Source organism: Equus asinus, chromosome 30, assembly GCF_041296235.1.
Source record: "Equus asinus isolate D_3611 breed Donkey chromosome 30, EquAss-T2T_v2, whole genome shotgun sequence".
In the NCBI taxonomy this organism is placed as follows: Eukaryota; Metazoa; Chordata; class Mammalia; order Perissodactyla; family Equidae; genus Equus; species Equus asinus.
In genome coordinates, this window is record NC_091819.1 from 29,586,653 (window position 1) to 29,609,748 (window position 23,096).

Here is a 23,096-nt window from a genome sequence, read left to right on the forward strand (position 1 = left end):
TCAAGAGACTCATACAATATACGTTCTTTTGTGACTGGACTCTTTCAGTTAGCATGACGTTTTCAAGGCTCATCAAGTTGTAGCATGTTATCAGAATGTCATTCCTTCTTATTGTCCTATAACGTTCCATTATATGGATACACCAATATTTTATTTATTCATTCTTCAGTTGATAGACATTTTGGTTGTTTCCACTTTGGGACTATTATGAATAATGCTGCTATGAATATTTATATGCAAGTTTTCATGTGAAGATAATGTTTTCATTTCTCTTGGGTGTATACCCAGGAGTGAAATTGCTGAGTCTTATGGTACCAGCTTATTAATTTATTGTCAAAGAAAATACTTAATTTAATTTTTTCATGATCAGAGAAAATACTTTGTATGACTTCAATCCTTTTAAATGTATTGAGGTTTGTTTTATGGCCTAACACGTGGTCTGTCCTGGAGAATTTTCCATGCGCACTTAGGAAGAACGTATGGGCTGCCATCGTTGTGTGGACTGATCTACAGGTGTCCTCGGGTCTAGTTGGTTTATAGTGGTCTTCTTCTATTTCCTTGTTGATCTTCTGCGAGTTGTTCTATCCATACTGAAAGTGGTACATCGGAGTCTCCAACTATTGTTGTCGGATTGTCTATTTTTCTTTTCATTCTGTTCAGTTTTTGCTTCATGCATTTTGGGTCTCTGTTGTTAGATGACTATGTTTATAACTGTTATACTTCTCAGATGGACAGACCATCTTGACATTATAAAATGTTCCTCTTTGTTTCTGTAACTTTTTGTCTTAAGGTCTATTTCGTCTGATGTTAGTACAGCCGCTCCAGCTTTCTTATGGTTGCCTTTCCATCCTTTTACTTTCCACTGTTTATTTTTGAACCTAAATGTCTCTCCTGTGGACAGCATAGAGTTAGATCCTCTTTCGTTATCCATTCTGACAATTTCTGCCATTCGATTGGACTGTTTAGTCTACTCATATTTAATATTGTTACTGATATAGTTGGATTTGTGTCTGCCACTTTATTTTTCCTTATTTCTCGTGTCTTTTTCGTTCCTCTATTCCTCCTTTACTGCTTCCTTTGCATTAAGTGAATATTTTCTAGTGTAATAATTTAATTACCTTGTTTTTTTTCACTATACTTTTGAAATATTTTCTTAGTTTACCCTCCAGGGCTGACCACATATATATGATCAGAATCTAATTCAGATTTATACTAACAATTCCAGTGACATATAGGAATGTATTCCTATATAGCTCTATTTCCTTACCCCTCTTTTTTGCTATTATTTTTATGCGTATTACATCTATATATGCTATAAACCCAATGATACATTGTTATAATTATTATTTTAAGTAATTTATTTAAGTCATTTAAAGAAGCTGAAGGAAGAAAGGAGAGCCAGTATATATGTATAGCATTTGTTATATTAATGTCCTTATTTACCATATCTGGTTCTCTCCATTTGTTCCTGTGAATTTGAGTTACCATCTCTTGTCATTTCCTTTCTCCAATATAGCCTCTCCATTGTGTAATTATTAGCAAATATATTACATTTCCATGTTATAGGCTCAATAATATAATTGAATACATATTGTTTTATAAAGTTGCTTTTTAAGTCAATTAAGAGAAAAAAGAAGAAATATGCATTTATACTGTCTTTTATAATTATATAATTACCTTTACCAATGCTTTTTGTTTTTTCTCGTGGATTTGAATTACTGTCTTCTGTGACTTGCTTTCTTTTTCTTTTTGGCTGAGGAAGATTCGCCCTGAGCTAATATCCACTGCCCATCTTCGTCTTTCTTTATGTGAGTTGCCACCGCAGCATGGCCACTGATAGACGAGTTTGGTGTAGGTCCATGCCCGGGAATGGAATGTGGGCAGCCAAAGTGGAGTGCACAGAACTTAACCACTAGGCCACTGGGGCTGGCCTGTGACTTGCTTTCAACCTGAAAAACTTCCTTTAGTATTTCTTATAAGGCAGGTACTCTATGACAAATTCTCTCCTTTTTGTGCATCTAGGAAGGTCTTACTTTCTACTTCATTTTTGAAAAATGGTTTTGTTGGTTGTAGGATTTTTTTGTTGACATTTTATTCCCCACTTTTGAAAATGTCATCCCACTGCCTTCTGCCCTCCACTGTTTCTGGTGAGAAGTCAGGGGAAGGTTTCTTTGAGATTTTCCGTTTCTTTGGCTTTTGGCATTTTACTATGATAATCTATACATGTGGAACTCTTTGTATTTATCATACTTGGAGATTGTTGAGCTTCTTAGATGTATAGATTAATGATTTTCATCCAATTTGGGAACTTTTTAGCTATTATTCACGTATTTTCTGCTCCTCTTTTTCTCTCGTTTCCTTCTGACACTCCAGTTATACATATGTTGATGCAGTTAATGACGTCCCACATTGCTCTGAGGCTCTATACATTCCTCTTCATTTTTTTTCTCGTCCTCTTCTTTGTATTGCATAATCTCTATTATCCTACAAGCTTAGTAGTTCTTTCTTCTGACATTTCAGATCTACTGTTGAGCCCCTCTAGTGAAATTTTCATTTCAGTTATCATAGTTTTAACTCCACAGCTTCCATTATTTTCCATGTTTTCCATGGTTTTGTTTGTTTTTAATCTTTCCTGGCTCTTTCTTGATATGTCTATTTGATGAGACATTGTGCCTTCCTTTGCTTCTTCAGGCATGTTTTCCTTCAGTTCTTTGAACGTATTTATGTTGGCTACTTTGAAATCTTTGTTGTATTAAACATCTGGTCCCTCTAACAGGCAGTTTCTGATGCCTGCTTTTTTCCTTTGTTTGGATCACATTTTTCAGTTTCTTTGCATGTTTTTTTTTCTTGTTGAAAACCAGTCATCTAAATAATATATTTTAGCAACACTGGATACTGCCCTCTCCTGGGCTTCTTATTGTTGTTTTATTTTTGAGTGATTGGCTAGACTATTTTAGTGAAAGTTGTCACCCTGCGTTATGAAGTCTCTGATGCTGTTTGTCAGAAGGCACAGCCTTGGGCATCATACTGTCAGCCTGGCTGGTATGACAGTAGCCAGAGAAAGGGAAAGGGAAAAAGAACATTGTTTAATACTTCAAAATATTACCTCAGTAAACTGATTCCTTCAAAAACTAAATTACAAGGCAAGAAAAGAACAAAAGGTGGAGGAATCTATAAATTAAAAGATATTTAATTTAAAGACTGTCTAGATATTTGAATATATTAAGGAATTATTTTTTAAATGTTATGTGGTGACGTTGATGTCACTTGTTTTTTAGAAAGTCTCTATCTTTTAAAGATACATAAAAGTGAAAATGGTAAGAAAATTAATCTCTTTCTCCAAGGCACCCAGCCCAGATGGTTTTGTGAACAAATTCTAAGCCTAGAGGCATAAAATAAGAATCTCTATATTATTTAAACTATTCCATATGTTTAAGAATATAGACATCTTTCCAATTCATTACATAAGGCTAGCATAACCCTAATATCAAAAATTGGGCATATAGAGCATAAAATTAGATCAATTTCTCTTTTTAATACAGATACAATATTACTATATTAAAATCAACACTACTTTAAAGAAATTCTAGAACATGATCACATATGCAAAGATGTTTCAGCATGAGGAAATTAATTTAATTTACCATAGTAATAGATTAAAGGAGAAAAACTACCTAATTGTCACAACAGGTGTGAAAAGAACTTTTTATTAAATCCAACATCAATTCTTTCTTTTTCTTTTTTTTTTGAGGAAGATTAGCTCTGAGCTAACTGCTGCCAATCCTCCTCTTTTTGCTGAGGAAGCCTGGCCCTGAGCTAACATCCATGCCCATCTTCCTCTACTTTATACGTGGGACGCCTACCACAGCATGGCGGGCCAAGGGGTGCCATGTCCACACCCGGGATCTGAACTGGCCAACCCCCGTGCCACCAAGAAGTGGAACATGCACACTTAACTGCTGTGCCACTAGGCCAGCCCCTAACATCCATTCTTGATTTTAAAAAATCCGGAGAAATTTTCCTTAACTTAAAACAAATATACACATAAGACTAACAGTAAAAAAGAACAAATAAATTGGTGAAACATGAAACATTCTCATTAATGTCATGAACAATAAAAGCATGCCCTTTTTTACTTGTTTTCCCACATTGTCCTTATAATCCTAACCAATGTAATATAACCAAAGAAAGAAGGGCAATGAGAAGAAAAACATTAGAAAGAGAGCAGAAAGAGGGAGGTGGAGAAGGAGAAGAAAGAAGGAGAAGATCTAGGTTTGGGGAGGGAGAGGGAAATATTTGGAGTGTAAATTGGTAAAACAGGTAAATTTAAAATATAAATTGGTTAGGGGCTGGCCCCGTGGCCGAGTAGTTAAGTTCGCGCGCTCCGCTGCAAGCGGCCCAGTGTTTCGTTGGTTCGAATCCTGGGCGCGGACATGACACTGCTCATCAAACCACGCTGAGGCAGCGTCCCACATACCACAACTAGAACGACCCACAACGAAGAATATACAACTATGTACCGGGGGGCTTTGGGGAGAAAAAGGAAAAAATAAAATCTTTAAAAAAATATATATATATATATATAAATTGGTTAAAAATATTTCGGAGGGAGATTTATGCAGTAGGTATATTTTAAATATATGTAATCTGTGACTTATTCCAATTTCTAAGAATTCTTTCTATAGCAATACTAGCATGACTATGTAAAGTGTTTGCATATGTATGTTCATTTAAGAATAGTTTGTGGTGAGTTCTTTAAGATATTTAAAGAATTAATACCAATCCTTCTTAAACTTGTCCAAAAAATAGAAGGAGAGGAAATACTTCCAAAGTCATTTTGCAAGGCCAGCATTACCCTGACACCAAAAACAAGCAAGAACGCTACAAGAAAAAAAATTACAAGTCAATATCCTTGATGAACGTAGATGTAAAAATTCTCAACAAAATATTAGCAAACCAAATTCAACAACACATTAAAAGTATCATACAGCAGGATCAAGTGGGATTTACTCCAGGGATGCAAGGATGGTTCAACATTCACAAACAAAACAAAGTAATACCCCACATTGATGAAATGAAGGATAAAAATCATATGATTATCTCAATAGATGCAGAAAAAGCATTTGACAAAATTGAACATCCATTCATGAAAAAAATTCACAATAAAGTGGACTATATAGGGACCATACTTCAACATAATAAATGCCATCTATGACAAGCCCACAGCTAACATCATACTCAACAGTGAAAAGCTGAAAGCTTTTCCTCTGAGATCAGGAACAAGGCAAGGATGCCCACTCTTATCACTTTTTGTTTCTCTTTAAAGATTGGCACCTGAGCTAACAACTGTTGCAAATTGGGTTTTTTTTTCCTGCTTTTTTCTCCCCAAATCCCCCTAGCACATAGTTGTATATTTTTAGTTGTGGATCCTTCTAGTTGTGGCATGTGGGATGCAGCCTCAACGTGGCCTGACAAGCAGTGCCATGTCTGCGCCCAGGATCCAAACCAGCAAAACCCTGGGCCGCCAAAGCAGAGTGCATGAACTTAACCACTCAGTCACAGGGCCGGCCCCCACTCTCATCACTTTTATTCAACATAGTATTGAAAGTCCTAGCCAGAGCAATGAGGCAAGAAAAAGAAATAGAAGGCATCCAAATGAGAAGGGAAGAAATAAAACTGTCACTATTTGCAGATGCCATAATACTGTATGTAGAAAACACTAAACACTTCACCAAAAAACTGTTAGAACTAGTCAACAAATTCAGTAAAGTTGCAGGATACAAAATCAATATACAAAAGTCTGTTGTGTTTCTATACACTAACAATGCGTTATCAGAAAGATAAATTAAGAAAACAACCTTTTTTACATAAAAAAGAACAAAATACCTAGGAATAAATTTAACCAAGAGGTGAATGACCTTTATATTGAAAACTAAGACACTGATGAAAGAAATTAAAGAAGATACAAATAAATGGAAAGATACTCTGTGCTCATGGACTGGAAAAAATTAATATTGTTAAAATGTCCTACTACCCAAAGCAATGTACAGACTCAATGCAAGCTCTATCAAAATTCCATTCACAGAAATAGAAAAAACAATCTTAAGATTTGTGTGGAACCACAAAAGACCCCAAATAGCCAAAGCAATCTTGAGAAAGAAGAACAAAGCAGAAGACATCACACTTCCTGATTTCAAACTATATTACAAAGCTGTGGTAATCAAAACAGCTTAGTACTGGCATAAACACAGACACATAGATTAATGGTACAGAATGGAGAACCCAGAAATAAACCTATGCATATATGGTCAATTAATTTACGACAAAGGAGCTAAGAATATACAATGGGGAAAGAATAGTATCTTCAATAAGTGTTGTTGGGAAAACTGAACAGCCACATGCAAAAGAATGAAACTGGACCCCTATCTTATACCATACACAAAAATCAACTCAAAATGAGATTAAAGACTTGAGCATAAGTCCTGAAACCATAAAACTCCAAGAAAAAAACATATACAGTAACCTCCTTGACATCAGTCTTGGCAATTTTTTTAATTTGACACTAAAAACGGTGTCAACAAAAGCAAAAATAAACACGTGGGACTACATCAAACTGAAAAGCTTCAGCACAGCAAAGGAAACCATCAACAAAATGAAAAGGTAAAATACAGAATGGGAGAAAATATCTGCAAATCAAATATCTGATAAGGGGTTAATACCCAAAATATTCAAAAGGCTCATATGACCCAATAGCAAAACAAACAAACAATACAATTTTTAAATAGGCAGAGGAACTGAATGGACATTTTTCCAAAGAAGACATACAACTGACCACAGGTACATGAAGAGGTGCTCAACATCACTAATCATCAGGGAAATGCAAATCAAAACCACACTGAGATACCACCTCATACTTGTTAGAACAGTTATTGTCAAAAAGACAAGAGTTAACGAGTGTTGTCAGAGATGTGGGTAAAAGGGAATCCTTGTGCACTCTTGGTGGAAATGTATATTGGTGCAATGGAAAACAGTATGGAGGTTCCTCAAAAAGTTAAAAATATAACTATTATATGATCCAGGAATCCCACTTCTAGGTATATATCCAAAGGAAATGAAAACAGGATGATGAAGAGGTATCTGCACTTTTGTGTTCACTGCGGCATTGTTCATAATAGTCAAGATATGGAAACAACGTAAGTGTCCATCAATGGATTAATGAATAAAGAAGAAAAGAAGAATATAGATATTATAGATATATGCAATGGAATATTATTCTGCCATGAGAAAGAAGGAAATCTCGTTATTTATAACAACATGGATGGAGCTTGAGGGTATTTTACTAAGTAAAATAAGCCAGACAGAGACAGACAAGATGAATAAACACTGCATGGTATCACCTACATGCTGAATCTAAAAAAAGTCAAACTCAGAGAAACCGAGAGTGGAAAAGTGCTTGCCAGGAACTGGGGGAGACAGGAGGTTGAAATAGAGAGAGGTTGGCAAAAGGGTACAGACTTTCAGGATAAGATGAACAAGGTCTGAGGATCTCATGTAAAATGTGGTGACTATTGATAACACTGTATTGTGTAACTGAAATTTGCTGAGAGCAGAACTTAAATGTCCTCATACACACACACACACATGAATATGTGAGATGATGGATGTGTTAATTAACCAGGTTTTGGGGAGGGGGATACTTTCACAATATGTATGTATATCAAATCACCATGATGTACACTTTAGATATCTGACAATTTTGTTTGTTAGCTATACATCAATAAAGCTGAAATTTTTTTAAATTTCAATTTTTAAAGAATATCTTGCAAGCAAAAAAAAGGTAGAGATAACTTAAAAGCTTATCAGCTGGGGAATCCATTCTGCTCAACAAATTGAGATTTTGCATTGTTTTGAACTGCTGTAAGTCACATTATCTTACTTATAAATACATTTTTCATGAAGAAATATATTTTCATGTATTTCCTTTTTAAGCTATGTTCCTTTTAAGAATATTTGCATAGTTTTTTTTAACCCAGTTGGGTTAATTAGAGCTAAATTAATAATAGCATAGTGAGTTAATTATCGCCAACATTGTGGGTAAAAATCAGTCTCCTAAGACAAACATAATGAACTAACACAATTTTCCACTATATTCAAATAAATATATAGTTTCAAGCTTATATGCCAATATGCGTAGAACTATTAAATAAACTTTTGGACATTACACAAAAGCTGTTTGCCATTTTTAGCAAGAAGACTTATTCAGAAATGCAACTTTATGATAACTACATACAGAATGAGTATAGATTTACCTTAGTTTTTTTGGCAACACATATGCCAACAGGTTTTCACAATTGATTCAACAAATATTTATTATACATCTACTTTATATCAGGCCACTGTTAGAAACTAGGGTTATAGTCAAGATGCCTACCTTCTATATTCAAATTCTAATTTGGAATTCAAGAATTAAGTTTCTTCTAATTGAAATTATAATATGGAAGATGGATAATTAACAAGTAAATAAATAAGTAAGATAACATTATGCTGTATCAAGAACTATGAAGGAAATACACTGGGTGATAATATAGAGAGAAACGCATTTAGATAGCATCTTAGAGGTGGCATTGAGTTGAGACATAAAGGATATGCGTGAACCAGCAATGCAAAAACTGTGGAAAGACCAATCTAGGTGTTTTAAAAGGAACATAGATTAGAGATGTAACAGATGCATGTACACTTCCAGACCAATAATTTTGAACTTAAATGGAAAAAAAATTCTAGAAAAATACAGATTTTCAAAAGTGACTCAAAAGGAAATGTAGAAGTTGAGTAATATTCTAAATAAAAAGAGACAATCAGTATTTAATAATCTTTAAGGAGGGGAAAGAGCACTAGCACAAACAAATAATTCAAGTCCTAAACAGCAAAATGAAGTTTGCATACCCAAATTCAGGCAAGGAGTATAAGAGAAAGGAAAATTATAGGCTAATTTCGTTCATGAACCTGGATGCAAAATCCTAAATAAAATATTAGCAAACTAAATCCAACAATATATGAAAAAAGATATGACATATGATCAAGTTGGTTTATACCAGAAATGCAAGATTGGCGTAATATTTTTAAACGTTTTAAGTAATTTACTACATTAATAGATTAAAGGAGTAAAACTACATGATCATCTCAATAGGGACAGAATAAAGCTTTACTTAAAAATGAAATTGTTCTTTACTTCATATCTTACATAAAAATAATCTCATATGAATAATAATAATTTCAGAAAGCATACAAATGAAAGGCTAAACTGAAAAACTTTTAGAAAGAAATAGAAGAATGTCTTTATTGTCTCCGGGTAGAAAAAGATTTCTATAATAAATCGAAAGTAGCTCAAACTATAAAAATAAAGATTTGATAAACTCAACTCATTAATAAGTATGTGAAATGATGTTCAACCTCATTAATAATCAAAGGAAAATAGTAATAGCCCAATGAGATCCATTTCACACACACCAGATTGATAAATACATTAATGTTTTAGAGATTGTTGGTGAAAATGTGTCTCAACCCATCCAGGCTGCTGTAACAAAAGAACCACTAATAAACGCTTATAAACAACAGAAATGTATGTGTCACAGTTCTGGAGGCTGAAAGTCTGAGATCATGGTGCCAGCATTGTTGGGTGAGGGCCCTCTTTTGGGTGGCAGACTTCTCTTTGTATCCTCACTTGGCAGAAAAGGCTAGGGAGCCCTCTCAGGCCTCTTTTATAAGGGCATAAATCCCATTCATGAAGGCTCCACCATCATGACTTAAGCCTCCCTAAGGCCCCACCTGTTGGGCATCCCCATCACATTGGGCATTAGGATTTCAACATATGAATTTGAGCAGGACACAAACATTTAGTCCATAGCAATATGTAACAATTGCATATTACATACATTGCTAGTAGAAGTGTAAATTAGCACAATCAATTTGAAAGATAATTTTACATTATCTGTCAAAGTTGAAGATGCACATACCAATGGCTCAGCAATTCAATGTCAGTTATACCCTAGAGAAACCCACACACAGGTAAACCAGAACACATGTAAAAGTATATTTGTAGCAGCATTTTCTAATATCAATATATATATATATATACACATTATACAGCAGTGAAAAATGAATCAAATACAGTGACACAAATCAACATAAATGAATTTCACCAACAATACTGAAAACAAGTCATGGAAGAAAAATACAGTATGATTCCATTTATATAAAGTGCAAAAACTTGAAAAATTAAATAATAAATTGTTCAATAATATATATATGTGGTAAACTGGTTTTTAAAGAATGGGAATTGACTTTTATATTAACCTTGTATCCTGCAACCTTGCTATAATTGCTTATCAGTTCCAGGATTTTTTTTTTGTATCTTCTCTAGAATTTTCTACATAAATAATCATGTAACCTGCAAAGAAAGAACACTCTTATTCCTTTCTTCCCATCTTGTATACCTTTTATTTCATTTTCTTATCTTAAAGTGTTAGCCAGCACTTCCAGTATGATAGTATGATGCTCAAAAGGAGTGGTAAGAGGAGATATCTTGTTCCTGTTCTTAGGAGGAAAGTTTCTAATTTCTCACCATTAAGTTTTTTGTAGATGCTCCTTTATCAAGTTGAGGAAGTTTCCTTCTGTTACAAGTTTTCTGAGAGTTCTCATCATGAATGACAGTTGGATTTTGTCAAATACTTTTTCTGCATCTGTTGATATGATTGTACACTTTTTCCTCTTTAACCTGTTGATGTGATAGATTACCTTAATTGATTTTTTAATGTTGAACCACACTTCATAACTGGAATAAATCTCAATTGGTCATGGTATATAATTATTTTTACACTGTCTGTATCTTTATCTCTAATGTCCTTATCTAGCATTGGTAGTAGGGTAATGCTGGCCTCATAGAATGAGTTGGGACATATTCCCTCTGCTTCTCTTTTCTGGAAGAGATCATAGAGAATGGCATCATTTGTTCCTTAAATGCTAGAATTCACCAGCAGATCCATCTGGGCCTGGTCCTTTTTGTTTTGGAAGGTTATTAACTATTTATCCAATTCCTTTAATAGATATATCCCTATTCACATTATCTATTTCTCCTTATGTGAATTTTGGTAGATTGTGTCTTTCAACTGGTCCATTTCATCTAAGTTATCAAATTGTGGGCATAGAATTGTTCATAGTACTCCTTTATTATTCTTTAATGTCAATGAGATCAGTAGTGATGGCCTCTCTTTCATTTCTGATATTAGTAAATTATCTCCAGATTTTTCTTTTTTTCTTAGTGAGTCCAGCTAGAAGTTTATTGATTTTATTGATTTTTTCAAATAGCCAGATTTTGGTCTCATCAATTTTCTTTATTGTTTTTCCTTTTCTAATTTACTGATTTCTGCTCTAATTTTTATTATCTTTTCTTCTGCTAGCTTTAGGTTTATATTGCTTTTTCTTTCTCTAGTTTCCCAAGGTGGAAGTTTAGGTTATTGATTTTAGATCTTTCTTCTTTTCTAATATATGCATTAAATGCTATAAATTTCCTTCTAAGCACTGTTTTCACTGCAGCCAAGTTTTGATAAGTTGTGTTTTCATTTAGTTCTAAATATTTTTACATTTCACTTGCAATTTCTTTCTTGACTAATGTATTATTTAGAAGTGTATTGTTTTATCTCCAAATACTTGGAGATTTTCCAGCTATCTTTCTGTTATTAACTTCTAGTTTAATTTTATTGTGTCTTTAGAGCATACTTTGTATGATTTCAATTTTTTTTAAATTTCTTAAGGTGTGTTTTATGAGCCAGGATATGGTATATTTTGGTGAATGTTCCACATGAACTTGAGAAGAATGTGTATTCTACTGTTGTTGGATTAAGTATTCTTTAAACGTCAATTAGATATAGTTAGTTGATAGTGCTGTTCAATTCAACTGTGTCCTTACTGATTTTCTGCCTGCTGGCTATGTCAATTACTGATAGAAGGGTTTGGAGTCTCCAACTGGATTTTTCTATTTGTCCTTGCAGTTCTATATTGGTTCATAAAACCAACATTTGGCAAAACTAGTTTTTAAAAAGCACAGGAATGTAAACACAAATACAACTACAAAATCATGTCAGTGATTACCTGTAAGCAGGTAGGACTAGGGAGAAGGAGAGACACACAGGAAATTTCCAAGGTATTGATAATGTTCTGATTCTTGATCTAGGTATTAGGACACAGGTGTTCATCTTAGTATTATTCTTTAAACTGTGTATGTGCATCATATAGTCTTCTGTATATATATTTTTTGTGTATATAATACATTCATATACAAAAGGCTATATGATGCACACACACAATTTAAAGAAATATAGTCTAATATAGTTTAACATATAGTTTAAAGAAATATAAAAAAATATGTGTATGTAGAGAATATCAAAGGTCCATTAAAAAAAATGTTGCCTTGGATGCCATAAAATGCCATCCACATGATTGACTAATATGTGTTTAGAAAAGATGATCTTTATAAAAGATATATTGCGTGGTAAAAGAGGAAAGCAAAATAGAAGAGAGAATTCTTGGGCAGGACTTGAAGGACAAGTAGAATATAGAGATGGAGGAGAGGGAATGGGGACCCCAAGAGACGGGAAAAGTGCACACAGTTTGCAAAGGCAAAAAGAAAGAACACCCTTGAAATATAATATGGCGAGTGAAACTGAATAGGAAAAAATATGAAGATTCCCTGAAAATCACTTGGAATAGTTTAAATTTTCTCCTGGATATAATTAAAGGGCCACTGAAGTTCCTAAGCAGAACATGACTTAATGAAATTCAGTTTAGAGAAAATAAATTAAAACATGACAGATAAAATACATTTATTTATCTCTATTTTCTCCCATAATCTTTCTAATATGACTGAGAGAAAAATTCTTAAACTGCATGCCTATGAGGACAAACAATGGAGAGGGAAGCAAGAACAGAGGACAGAAAGCAGAGAGAGAGCTGGTAACTGACTTAGTGGAGCACAGAAATTCCATTAATGAAGAGCTTGCAGGAGGGAACTGTAAAGTGATGAGAACACCCCAGCGTGCCTTCACTCCTGTCCTCCAGCCTGCTCCCTGAATACAGAAACCTGCCATACATCCTCCTGGAAAGATAGAAGTGGATTCTTCTTTGGATTAACTGATCAGACCTACTTGAAAGAACACAAATCTGCAGTCAGGTGGAGAGAAGCACAGTGGGGCCCGAGGGGAGTAAGAGGTACCCCTGAAAGCTGACTCACAGCTTGCTATTGCTTCTCTTAAACACAGTGGACAGCCAAGGACCAGCAGACAGAGAAGGCCTCCAGCATGAATGTCAGAGACCTCAATCAGTAAAGAGAACGATGGAACTCAAAGGAAACAGCACACAGCAGGGAGCAAAAGAAACCTTCACAAAAGAGTATAAATAGCATCTTCACAGAAATGGGAGAAGATATAAACATAAAAGAAGATTAAAAGGCTATAAAATGGGAAACAAGTAAGAAAAAAATTTGAGAAGTTTAGTCAGGATAAAAAAAAAATGTCAAAGATTTGAAAACAAAATGATAGACATAGACAATTGAAAAGCTCAGTATACCCTGGCCAGGCCTTAAATGCGGGTCCATCCTAAGCCATGTAGATAACCAATTATCTATTCAAACAAAATAGCCACCAATACCTAGTTGTAGTGTCGCTGCATATAAGAGATTATTGTATAGCCAGTGGACAATGTAACAAAATGGTACCGGTGATTTAAAAAATTATCCTTGAAACCAATGTTAGAGTCAGTGGTATGGCTTGAAAAAAGCAGTAAATGCACCAAATTTCATGAAGGCATGGTTTAGGGCATAGAGGTTTGATAACAACTCTACAATTGCCCCAACATGGGGTCCTCTTGACCTGGCAGGATCTCATTCTGAGTGGGTAAAATGTCAGCACCACCAACCCAATATGTATTCATTGAGGAAACAGGAAACTCAAGAAGCATTTACAGAACATCCTACAGCCTGATGTATCCTGGATTTCCCTGCTGAGAAACTCTCCTTAGAACTTTTCATAACTTCTAAGATGTATATCAGAGTGTTTGTTTTCACAAATTTCTCTATGGGTCCACTTCAAAAGATAGACCCAGTCATGTCAAATTTTAGAATACCAAGAAAAAAGGAAGATCTTAAAAACTTATAGAAAGGCAACCCATTTAAGTAATAACAAGAATCAATGTGTCATCTGACTTTTCTGTAGTAAACCTAAATACAAAAAGACTGGAGAAAATGCCTTCAAAGTTCTGAAGTCTCCAGCTAACCAAATTATCCAGCAAGTGTATAAAATAAAGATATTTTTGCATATTTAGGGTCTCAAAAGATTTATGTTCATCTACCCGTTCACAGAGAGGTACTCAAGAATATGCTTTAGCAAAACAAGAAAGATCAAAGCATTGGATCCAGTAAATGGTGGCTTTAATCCAGAGAGTAATGAAGGGAAATCCCAGGAAACAAGCACTAGATTGCCTCTGCATGTACCACATGGAAAATATTATGGAGTGCCATCTAAATTACCTAATAGAAAACTTAGAAAACTAAACACGTTTCCAAAATGAAATAATTATTAACTCCAGTGGAACTATTGTAAATAAATATAAATATGAAAGAAAAGGTAATCATAGTATAATAACTGGCTCAGTAGTAAAAAATATTTACATAGTAATAACAATGTAAACACTATAGATTTAGCTAAACATTGTCATATTAGTTTGAAAGAAGAGGAAAAGATGTATGGGTAGGTATATTATATGAGAGAACATCTTCATCTGTCATATAAGAAGCCCATAGATAATGTATAAAAATTATATATTGAGAGCAATATAAGAATATTTGAGAATATGGAGACACATCACAAAAGAAAGAGCTTAAGAGTCAATATTGTTTTCCTTTGGGAACAAGAGTGAAGAATGAGGGGAAATGGGGCAATAATAGCATCTTAGTACTATTTGATTTGTTTTACCCAGATTTATGTTGATAAAAATAAAAACTTGTAAAAAGATGATAAATTCAGTACTGTGCAAAAGGATGAGAAGAGAGAAAGAGACCATTTTATTCTTATATTTTCTATTTTTCTCTTCTTAGGACGTGGCATATCTCAGTACCAATGACAGCAGGTGACATGCTAAAGGAGATTAGAGGAAATCAAGTGGCTTTTCAAGATTGCTTCATTGCAGATTTTCTTTTCTTGCTGACTGTTCCTTTGTTGACCATCCCTGAGATCCCTGGTTCTTTACCGATCTCCTCACCACGTGGTAGTCAGTTAATGGCAGACTGGTATGATTGTGTTCTTTCATTTGTTGTTGTGGTAGCCGATATGGAGACCTTTCAAACAAATGATTCATTCCGGACTTGGACCAGAGTCAGAGTGCCTCCAAACATTCTGACTGACGATGAGAGACACAGTGTGTCTGATATGAACCTATCACAGGATGGAATATTTTTTCTAATAAATGGTATTCTTTACGTAAAAAGTTTTCATGAATTTACAAGACTGGGAAGAAATGTAGATCTTCCTGATGGTGGAATTATTGGCATTACATCAAGAAAATGGTGTTGGGTCAGATATTTAATGAAGGTTAGTAAAAGATTATGCATATGTATATTATACCTACACATTTAGATATATTTACCATTCTATTTGATTCAGTGATATATCAGACTATACTATGCAACTCTTTACAGAGTTATTTTATTTATGGTTGTAAATAGCTTTATTTTCCAGACCTAACTTCTCAGAGATCTCTTTACAGAGCTGTACCTCCAATAATAGAGGATAAAATGAACCTTGTATATTATTTTGCCGAGTCACTTAGTCATATTATGAGAGTTTTGTTTTACCTTGAAATGGGCAAAAAGTTCAAAACTTATTTTCCCCAAACAAAGACTCTATGTGCTTTTAAATATGAATTAACTCTTTCATTTCTGACAATATAGTGAATAAGATATCCTGATGCTATCACATTACAAAACACCTAAGATGCTGCATAAAAATGTTAAACCTTCTTCTAAGCACATAGCTGATCTTACACAGAAGTAAGGGAAATCCAGAGTGGAAGGGGGAGTCCTGGAGCACTAAACCAGAGGCAGAAGCAAATTCCAAAATCTAAGCTGCCCTGAGGCCATATGCTGATTCTAGATATTTAGACTTCTGGTACTTGGAGACAAACTTTTGGGCCTGAGCAAGGTAGGGCATCTGGTAATAATTTTTGCCTAAAACAAGAAGCTTCAAAAATTTCCCTATATAATTAAGTCTGTCTTAGTGTTAACTCTTTTTTTTTTTTGAGGAAGATTAGCGCTAAGCTAACATCTGCTGCAAATCCTCCTCTTTTTGCTGAGGAAGACTGACCATGAGCTAACATCCGTGCCCATCTTCCTCTACTTTATATGTGGGATGCCTGCCACAGCATGGCTTGCCAAGCAGTGCCGTGTCCACACCAGGGATCTGAACTGGCGAACCCTGGGCTACCAAAGCAGAACGTATGAACTTAACCACTGTGCCACTGGGCCAGCCCCAGCTTTAACTCTTAGAAGGAGAGAAAAAGTCTGTCTTTGGAATTCATGATCGGAAGCCAACCCACATGTACTTTGGGGCCCAAATTCACAGTACTTATGTGGTTCTAAAAAGACATTAAGCCTAGCACCAAGCAGAAGGAAACATGAGTTCTTTACGGAGAAATAAACCCTCAAGTTAGGCTTTGAAAATTTTCCATGAATAACTTTCTGACAAAATTAAACTCACATTGAAAAATAGCAAAACAAATGAAGAAACAAGATGCCAAGAGAGTCAGCAGAAACAACAAAGAGCAGAATCATTCCTGTAAGGAAATCAGGCATTGGAACTGACAGAATATAAAATATCTTTAATGTGTTTAAATAAATGGAAAACATAAGGAAAAAGGAATCTATCAAATGACAAAGCAATGAGTAAAACTAAAAGCAAGGAAGTCATTACCATAAAATTTAGGATAGTAGTTATCCTGGAAAAGAAAGATGCAGCGATTGGAAGACAGCATGGGTGGCGTTTGGAAGTTCTGATAATATTCTGTTTCTTAATCTGTATAGTCATACGCAGCCTACTGCTTTGTGATAAATCTTTCAGCTATGTTTATTTCTATTTGGTCTATTTTCTGTGTGGATTATATTTCAAATTTTTTAAAATGTAAAAATAAATGTTTATTATATTTTATGTAATAAACTTAGGTAAAACTAATAACAATTGAAATGTAAAATTCAATTGACACCTTAAATAGAAGATTGGATACAAGAAAAATGACTAATGCATTATAAATTAGATAAGAAATTAAACAAAATGAAAAACTGAGAGAAAAAGGAATAGAAAACAAGAAAAAGAGAGTAACGGAGATGAAGGAGAAAATAGAAAAGAGGAGATCCAACATATATTTAAACCAGAAGTCCAAAATAAAAGATTAGAGAAAATAGTAAACAGCTGAGATTTCAGACTAAAAGAAAGGTATCAATCCTCAATCCAGAAATACTAATAAATCCCAATTGATATAGGAAAAAAGGAAACCCACTTAGACACAAAATAATGCAATTGCAGGGTATCAAAGACTAACAAGAGATATTAAAGTATCCAGACAGAAAAGACAAATTACAAACGAACACAATAAAACGAGACAGGATTGATAGAAGCCAGAAGATAGTGAAATACTCAAATAACTGAGATAAAGTTATTGTCAACCTAAAATTATATATATTCAATGAAACTATCCTCAAGAACAAGTTTTTTTAAACTACTTTGTGAATCAAAACCAGAGATTTTAGGGGCTGGCCCTGTGGCCAAGTAGTTAAGTTTGCATGCTCTGCTTCAGTGGCCCAGGGTTTTGCCATTTCAGATCCTGGGTACGGACCTAGCACCACTCATCAAGCCATGTTGAAGCAGCATCCCACATGACAGAGCCAGAAGAATCTAAACTAGAATATACACAACTATGTACTGCAGGGCTTTGGCGAGAAGAAGAAAAAAAACCCAGAGATTTTAGAATATAAGTAGAATAATTGTAATAAAAATTTATTAGATGCACTCAAGAGCAGAATGGAGATGACATGACAGGGGAAACAGTCAATAAGACTGAAGTTACATCAATAGAAATTTTCCAATCTAAACAATAGAAAAAATTTGTCAAAATTGAATCAAGCCTCAGAGACCTGTGGGATGATACCAAAAAGTCTAACATTCATGTCACTGGAGTCCAAGAAGGAGAGGAGAAAGAGTATCATGTAGAAAAAATATCCGAATAAATAATGTCTAGAAACTTGCCATGTTTGGCAAAAGATATAAACTTACGGAGTTATGAAGCTCAGCAAACTCCAAACAAGATAATTGCTATGAAAATCATAATCAAACTACTGAAAACTAAAGAGAAAAAAAACTTGAAAGTAGCCAGAGAAAAATGACACATCATATATAAGAGAAGAATTACTCAAGTCATGGCAGATTTCTCATGAGGAGCCACAGATGACAGAAGGCAATGGAGCAATATTATTAAAGTGCTGAAAAAAAGAAAGAACCTAGAATTCTCTTTCCAGAAAAAAATGTCTTTCAAGAATTAAACAGAAATAAAGATATTCTCAGATGAAGGAAAACAAAGAGAATTTGTTACCAGCAGACCTGCTTTAAAAAAAATAAGTGCCTAATGAAGCTTATCAGGTGGAAGGGAAATGGGAAATTTAAAACTTCAGGAATGAATAAAGAGCAACAGAAATGATAGACATACAGGTAAATATAAGAGATTATTTTTATACCCTTAAGTTCCTCAAAATATGTATGAAAGGTAAAAGCAAAACTTAAAACATATAATATTTTCTGGTGGGGTTTTTAATGTATGTTGATATAATACATATGACAATTATGATATAAATGAGGAAGGGTAAAGGGACCTATAGGGTAGTGAGATTTCTTCATTCCACTTGAAATGTTAAAGTATTAATTCTAAGTAGGCTGTGAAAAGTTAAGTGCATATGTTGTAACCCATAGAGCAACTACAAAAAAATTAGACAAGATAGAGTAAAATAATCTAATAGATAAGTTAAAATTGAATACTTAAAAAAAAATTTAAATAATCCAAAAGAAGGCAGAAAAGGGAAACACTGGGACAAAAACCAGAGGATACAAACAGAAAACAATAAAATGGCAGAGCTTAATAAAAATATATCAATAATTTTATTAAACGTACAAGACCCAAGAACACTGATTAAAAGGCAGAGATTGTCAAATTGGATTTTTTTTAAAAAAGACCAAATTGTATGCTTCCTCTAAGAAGCCCACTTTAAATATAACAATCTAGTTGGATTAAAAGTAAAACTGTGAAAAAGGATATACCATGCAAACACTAATTAAAAGAAAGCTGGAGTGGCTTTATTAATATAGCAGACAAACTAGGAAAGCAATCAGGGATAAAAGAGGGATATTATATAATGATAAAAGGGTCAATTCATCAAAAAGACATAACCATACTAACTGTGTTTCCACCTAACAACTGAGCTTCAAAATACATGAACCAATATTATTTGAATTGAAAAGAGAAACAGATAAATCCAAAAATTTATTAGACAATTTCCACACTCCTTTTTCAGTAAAAAATAATGAAAATTTAAAAAATCAGCAAGGATATATGAGGATAAACAATACCACGGGTCAGAAAACTGTCACCATCAGCCACATCCAGCCTGCCACTTTTTTGTAGTTTTATTGGAACATAGCCATGCTCATTTGTTTCTGTATTATCTCTAGCTGCTTTTACACTACGACACTGATGAAAATTTGCAACAGAGACTATGTGGCCCAAAAGCTAAAATATTTACTATATAGTCCTTTTCAGAAAAAGTTTGCTGAGCCCTGAAATATTATTAGTATTAACCTTCAAACAACTTGACCTAATAGATATTTGTAGAATATATTCCACCCAACAACAGTAGAAAATACATTTTTTTTTCAAGTGGACATGGAATATTAACCAAGATAGACTATATTTTGGAACATAAAATAAACTTTAACAAATTTAAAAGACTAGAAATCAGAGTATGTTCTCTGATTTTAACATAAACTAGAAATCAATTTTTTAAAGATGTAGAAAGCCCTCAAGTATTTGAAATTTTACAAATACACATTTAAATAACCTTTTGGGCAAAGAGTTTCAAGAGGAATTAGAATTCATTTTTAACTGAATGAAAATGAAAATACAACATATTAAAACTAATGGTATTGAAAGAAGAAATGGACAAATCTGTAGTTATAGTTGAAGATAACAGCAGAAATTAGACAAGATTATAGAAGAACTGACTAACCAACTGAATCTAATTGATATTTACAGAACATTCTACCCACTAACAGCAGATTACATGTTCTTGGCAAGTGTTCATGGAATATTTACCAAGATAGACTATATAATGAGTCATAAAACAAACCTCAACAAATTTAAAAGAATTTAAATTATATAAAGTATGTTCTCTAATGACAACTGAAATAAACTAGGAGTCAATAGCAGCAATATATCTGTAAATACCCCAATACTTAGAAATTAAACAACACACTTCTAAATAATTTATGAGTTAAATAGAATATCTCAAAGGAAATTAGAAAATCTTTTAACTGAATGAAAATGAGAATATAAGATATCAAATTTTGTGGAATGCTACTAAAGCAGTGCTTAGAGGGAAATTTATAGCATTTAATGCTTATATTAGAAATTTCCTGGTCAAGATTGAATAAAAAACAAAAACTATATATTTACCCTCCTGCATGAAATAATGACAACCAAAACAAACTGAACGAATATATGAAACAATGCTTCTCGAGACATTGGAAATCAAGACGAGCCCTGAAATTGCCTCACTTAATTTCTTTAGAAATTTCCCAGATCATGGAAGAGTGAAGTGGGAAACCCAGGCAGAATCCAGCAGATTCCCTGAGTTGAGGAAGTGGAGCTGATGGTCAGGAGAGACTAAGGTGGCTGGAGTTTGCAAAGCAGAATATCAGAGATAAAAGAGCTCCACACAGAATTTCAGAGATCTGCAAAGAGTTCCCCTCATGCATTGAGCAGAATACTAATATGTGAGGGGAAACTATTCAAGTGTGGAGAAAGAACCAGCTGAAAGGACTAGGGAATAGAATTCTTGGGTCACACAGGGATGGGAATAGTACCTGTTCTAACCAGCCAGACTGAAAACACGGAGAACGATTCATGGAGGACTGGGTAGAGTGTTCGAAGGTTCTCGCCTCAATACTGAGGAATAATTGTCACTAGACTAAATGCTTCTCTGGTCCCATGTAACAAATCTTAAAAACAAGACCCAAAAGGATCCAGCTGTTTCCAAGTAATTTAATTACGTCTCAAAACAAAACTCAAGAACATTTATTTAAAAATATTCAGCACTCAACACAGTTGAGTCGTTTCTCAACATTTCTGTCATACAATCAAAAACACCAGACATAGAAGGGACAAGAAAATATGACCCATAATGAGGAGAAAAATAAACCAATCAAAATTGAACCCAAACTGACACAGATGTTAGAATTAGCAGATATGGACATTAAAAGAGTTATATAACTATATTTGACATATTCAAAAGCTACAGGAAAAAATGAGCACATAAAGTAGAGATAAAATATTTCATACAAAAAATACCTAAACCAAACTTCTAGTGATTTAAACTTCTATGTCTGAGACCTTTAAAAAAAAAAAAAAAGGCCGCTAAATGGCATTACCAGAAGACATTATAGAAGAAAGGATTAATGAACATGAAAACATAGCAGTAGAAGCTATCCAAAGTGAAATACAGAGAGAACAAACACCCCCTCACCCAAAAAAATAAAATGAAACGAGTATCACAGTGATTGGGAAATTTCAAGCAGCCCGACAGGAGGTACTTGGGATCTCTGAAGGAGGGGAGGAGGGACAGAAAAAATTTTTTTTGAAAAATTAATGGCCAAAATGTTCTAAATTTGATTAAAAGTAAAACTTGAAGATCTAAGATTCCCAGTGAACCCCAAGCACAAGAAATATGAAGAAAACTATGCCAAGGCACATAATCAAATTGCTTGGAACTAATTATAAAGAGAAAATCTTAAAAGCAGCCAGAAGAATAAAAAATGTTACATACAAAAGAACAAAGATGACATCAGATTTCTCACTGGAAACAATGCAAGTGAGAAGACAATAGAGCAACATCTTTAAAATATTTTTTAGGGGCCGGCCCTGTGGCCGAGTGGTTAAGTTCACGCGCACCGCTGTGGAGGCCCAGGATTTCATTGGTTCGGATCCTGGGCACAGATGTGGCACTGCTCATCAGGCCACTTTGAGGTGGCGTCCCATTTGCCACAACTAGAAGGACCCACAACTAAGATATACAACTATGTACCAGGGGGGATTTGAGGAGATAAAGCAGAAAAAAAATAAATAAAATATTTTTTAAACCTGTCAAACCAGAATTCTATAGCTATGAAAATATCTTTCAAAAAAGAAGGCAAAATGCTCTTTCACACATACAACAGCTGAGTTAATTCATCACCAGCAGACCCACAGGAATAAATGGGTTAAAGCAAGCCCTTCAAACAGAAGCGAAATTATACCAGAAGGAAATATGGATCTAAACAAAGATGTGAAAGTCATTAGAAATGGTAACTATAAGATTACATGTATAATGTTTTCCCTTATTATTTAAATCTATTTAAAAGATAAGTGATTGTTTAAACAAAAATAGTAACAATGAAGTGTGGAGTTAATATATGTAAAAAAAAATATGACGGAAAAAGTGGAAATATATTTTTGTAATGCTCTTATACTACATTTAGAGTGGTATAATGCACTTAAAGATTTGTGAGAGATTAGAGATGTGTACTATAAACCCTAATGCATCCACTAAAATGACAAAATAAAAGTTATATCTACATGATCATAAAAAATATTCAGTTAATCCAAAAGAAGAGAAAAGGAAACAAAGAAAAGCTGACACAAGTAGAAAACAAGTAGCAAGATGATAGAGTTAACCTAACCATATAAATAATCACATT

General features: G+C 33.9%; 1 protein-coding gene across 1 annotated transcript in view; it reads left to right on the forward strand.

Annotated features, from left to right (window-relative positions):
- CATSPERE (catsper channel auxiliary subunit epsilon) overlaps positions 1–23,096 on the forward strand; it is a 263,038-nt gene that overhangs the window by 131,205 nt on the left and 108,737 nt on the right. The window contains exon 9 of the mRNA XM_044762713.2: positions 15,146–15,638. Coding sequence (XP_044618648.1) covers positions 15,146–15,638 — 493 coding nt within the window. The remainder of the gene's footprint in view (positions 1–15,145; positions 15,639–23,096) is intronic.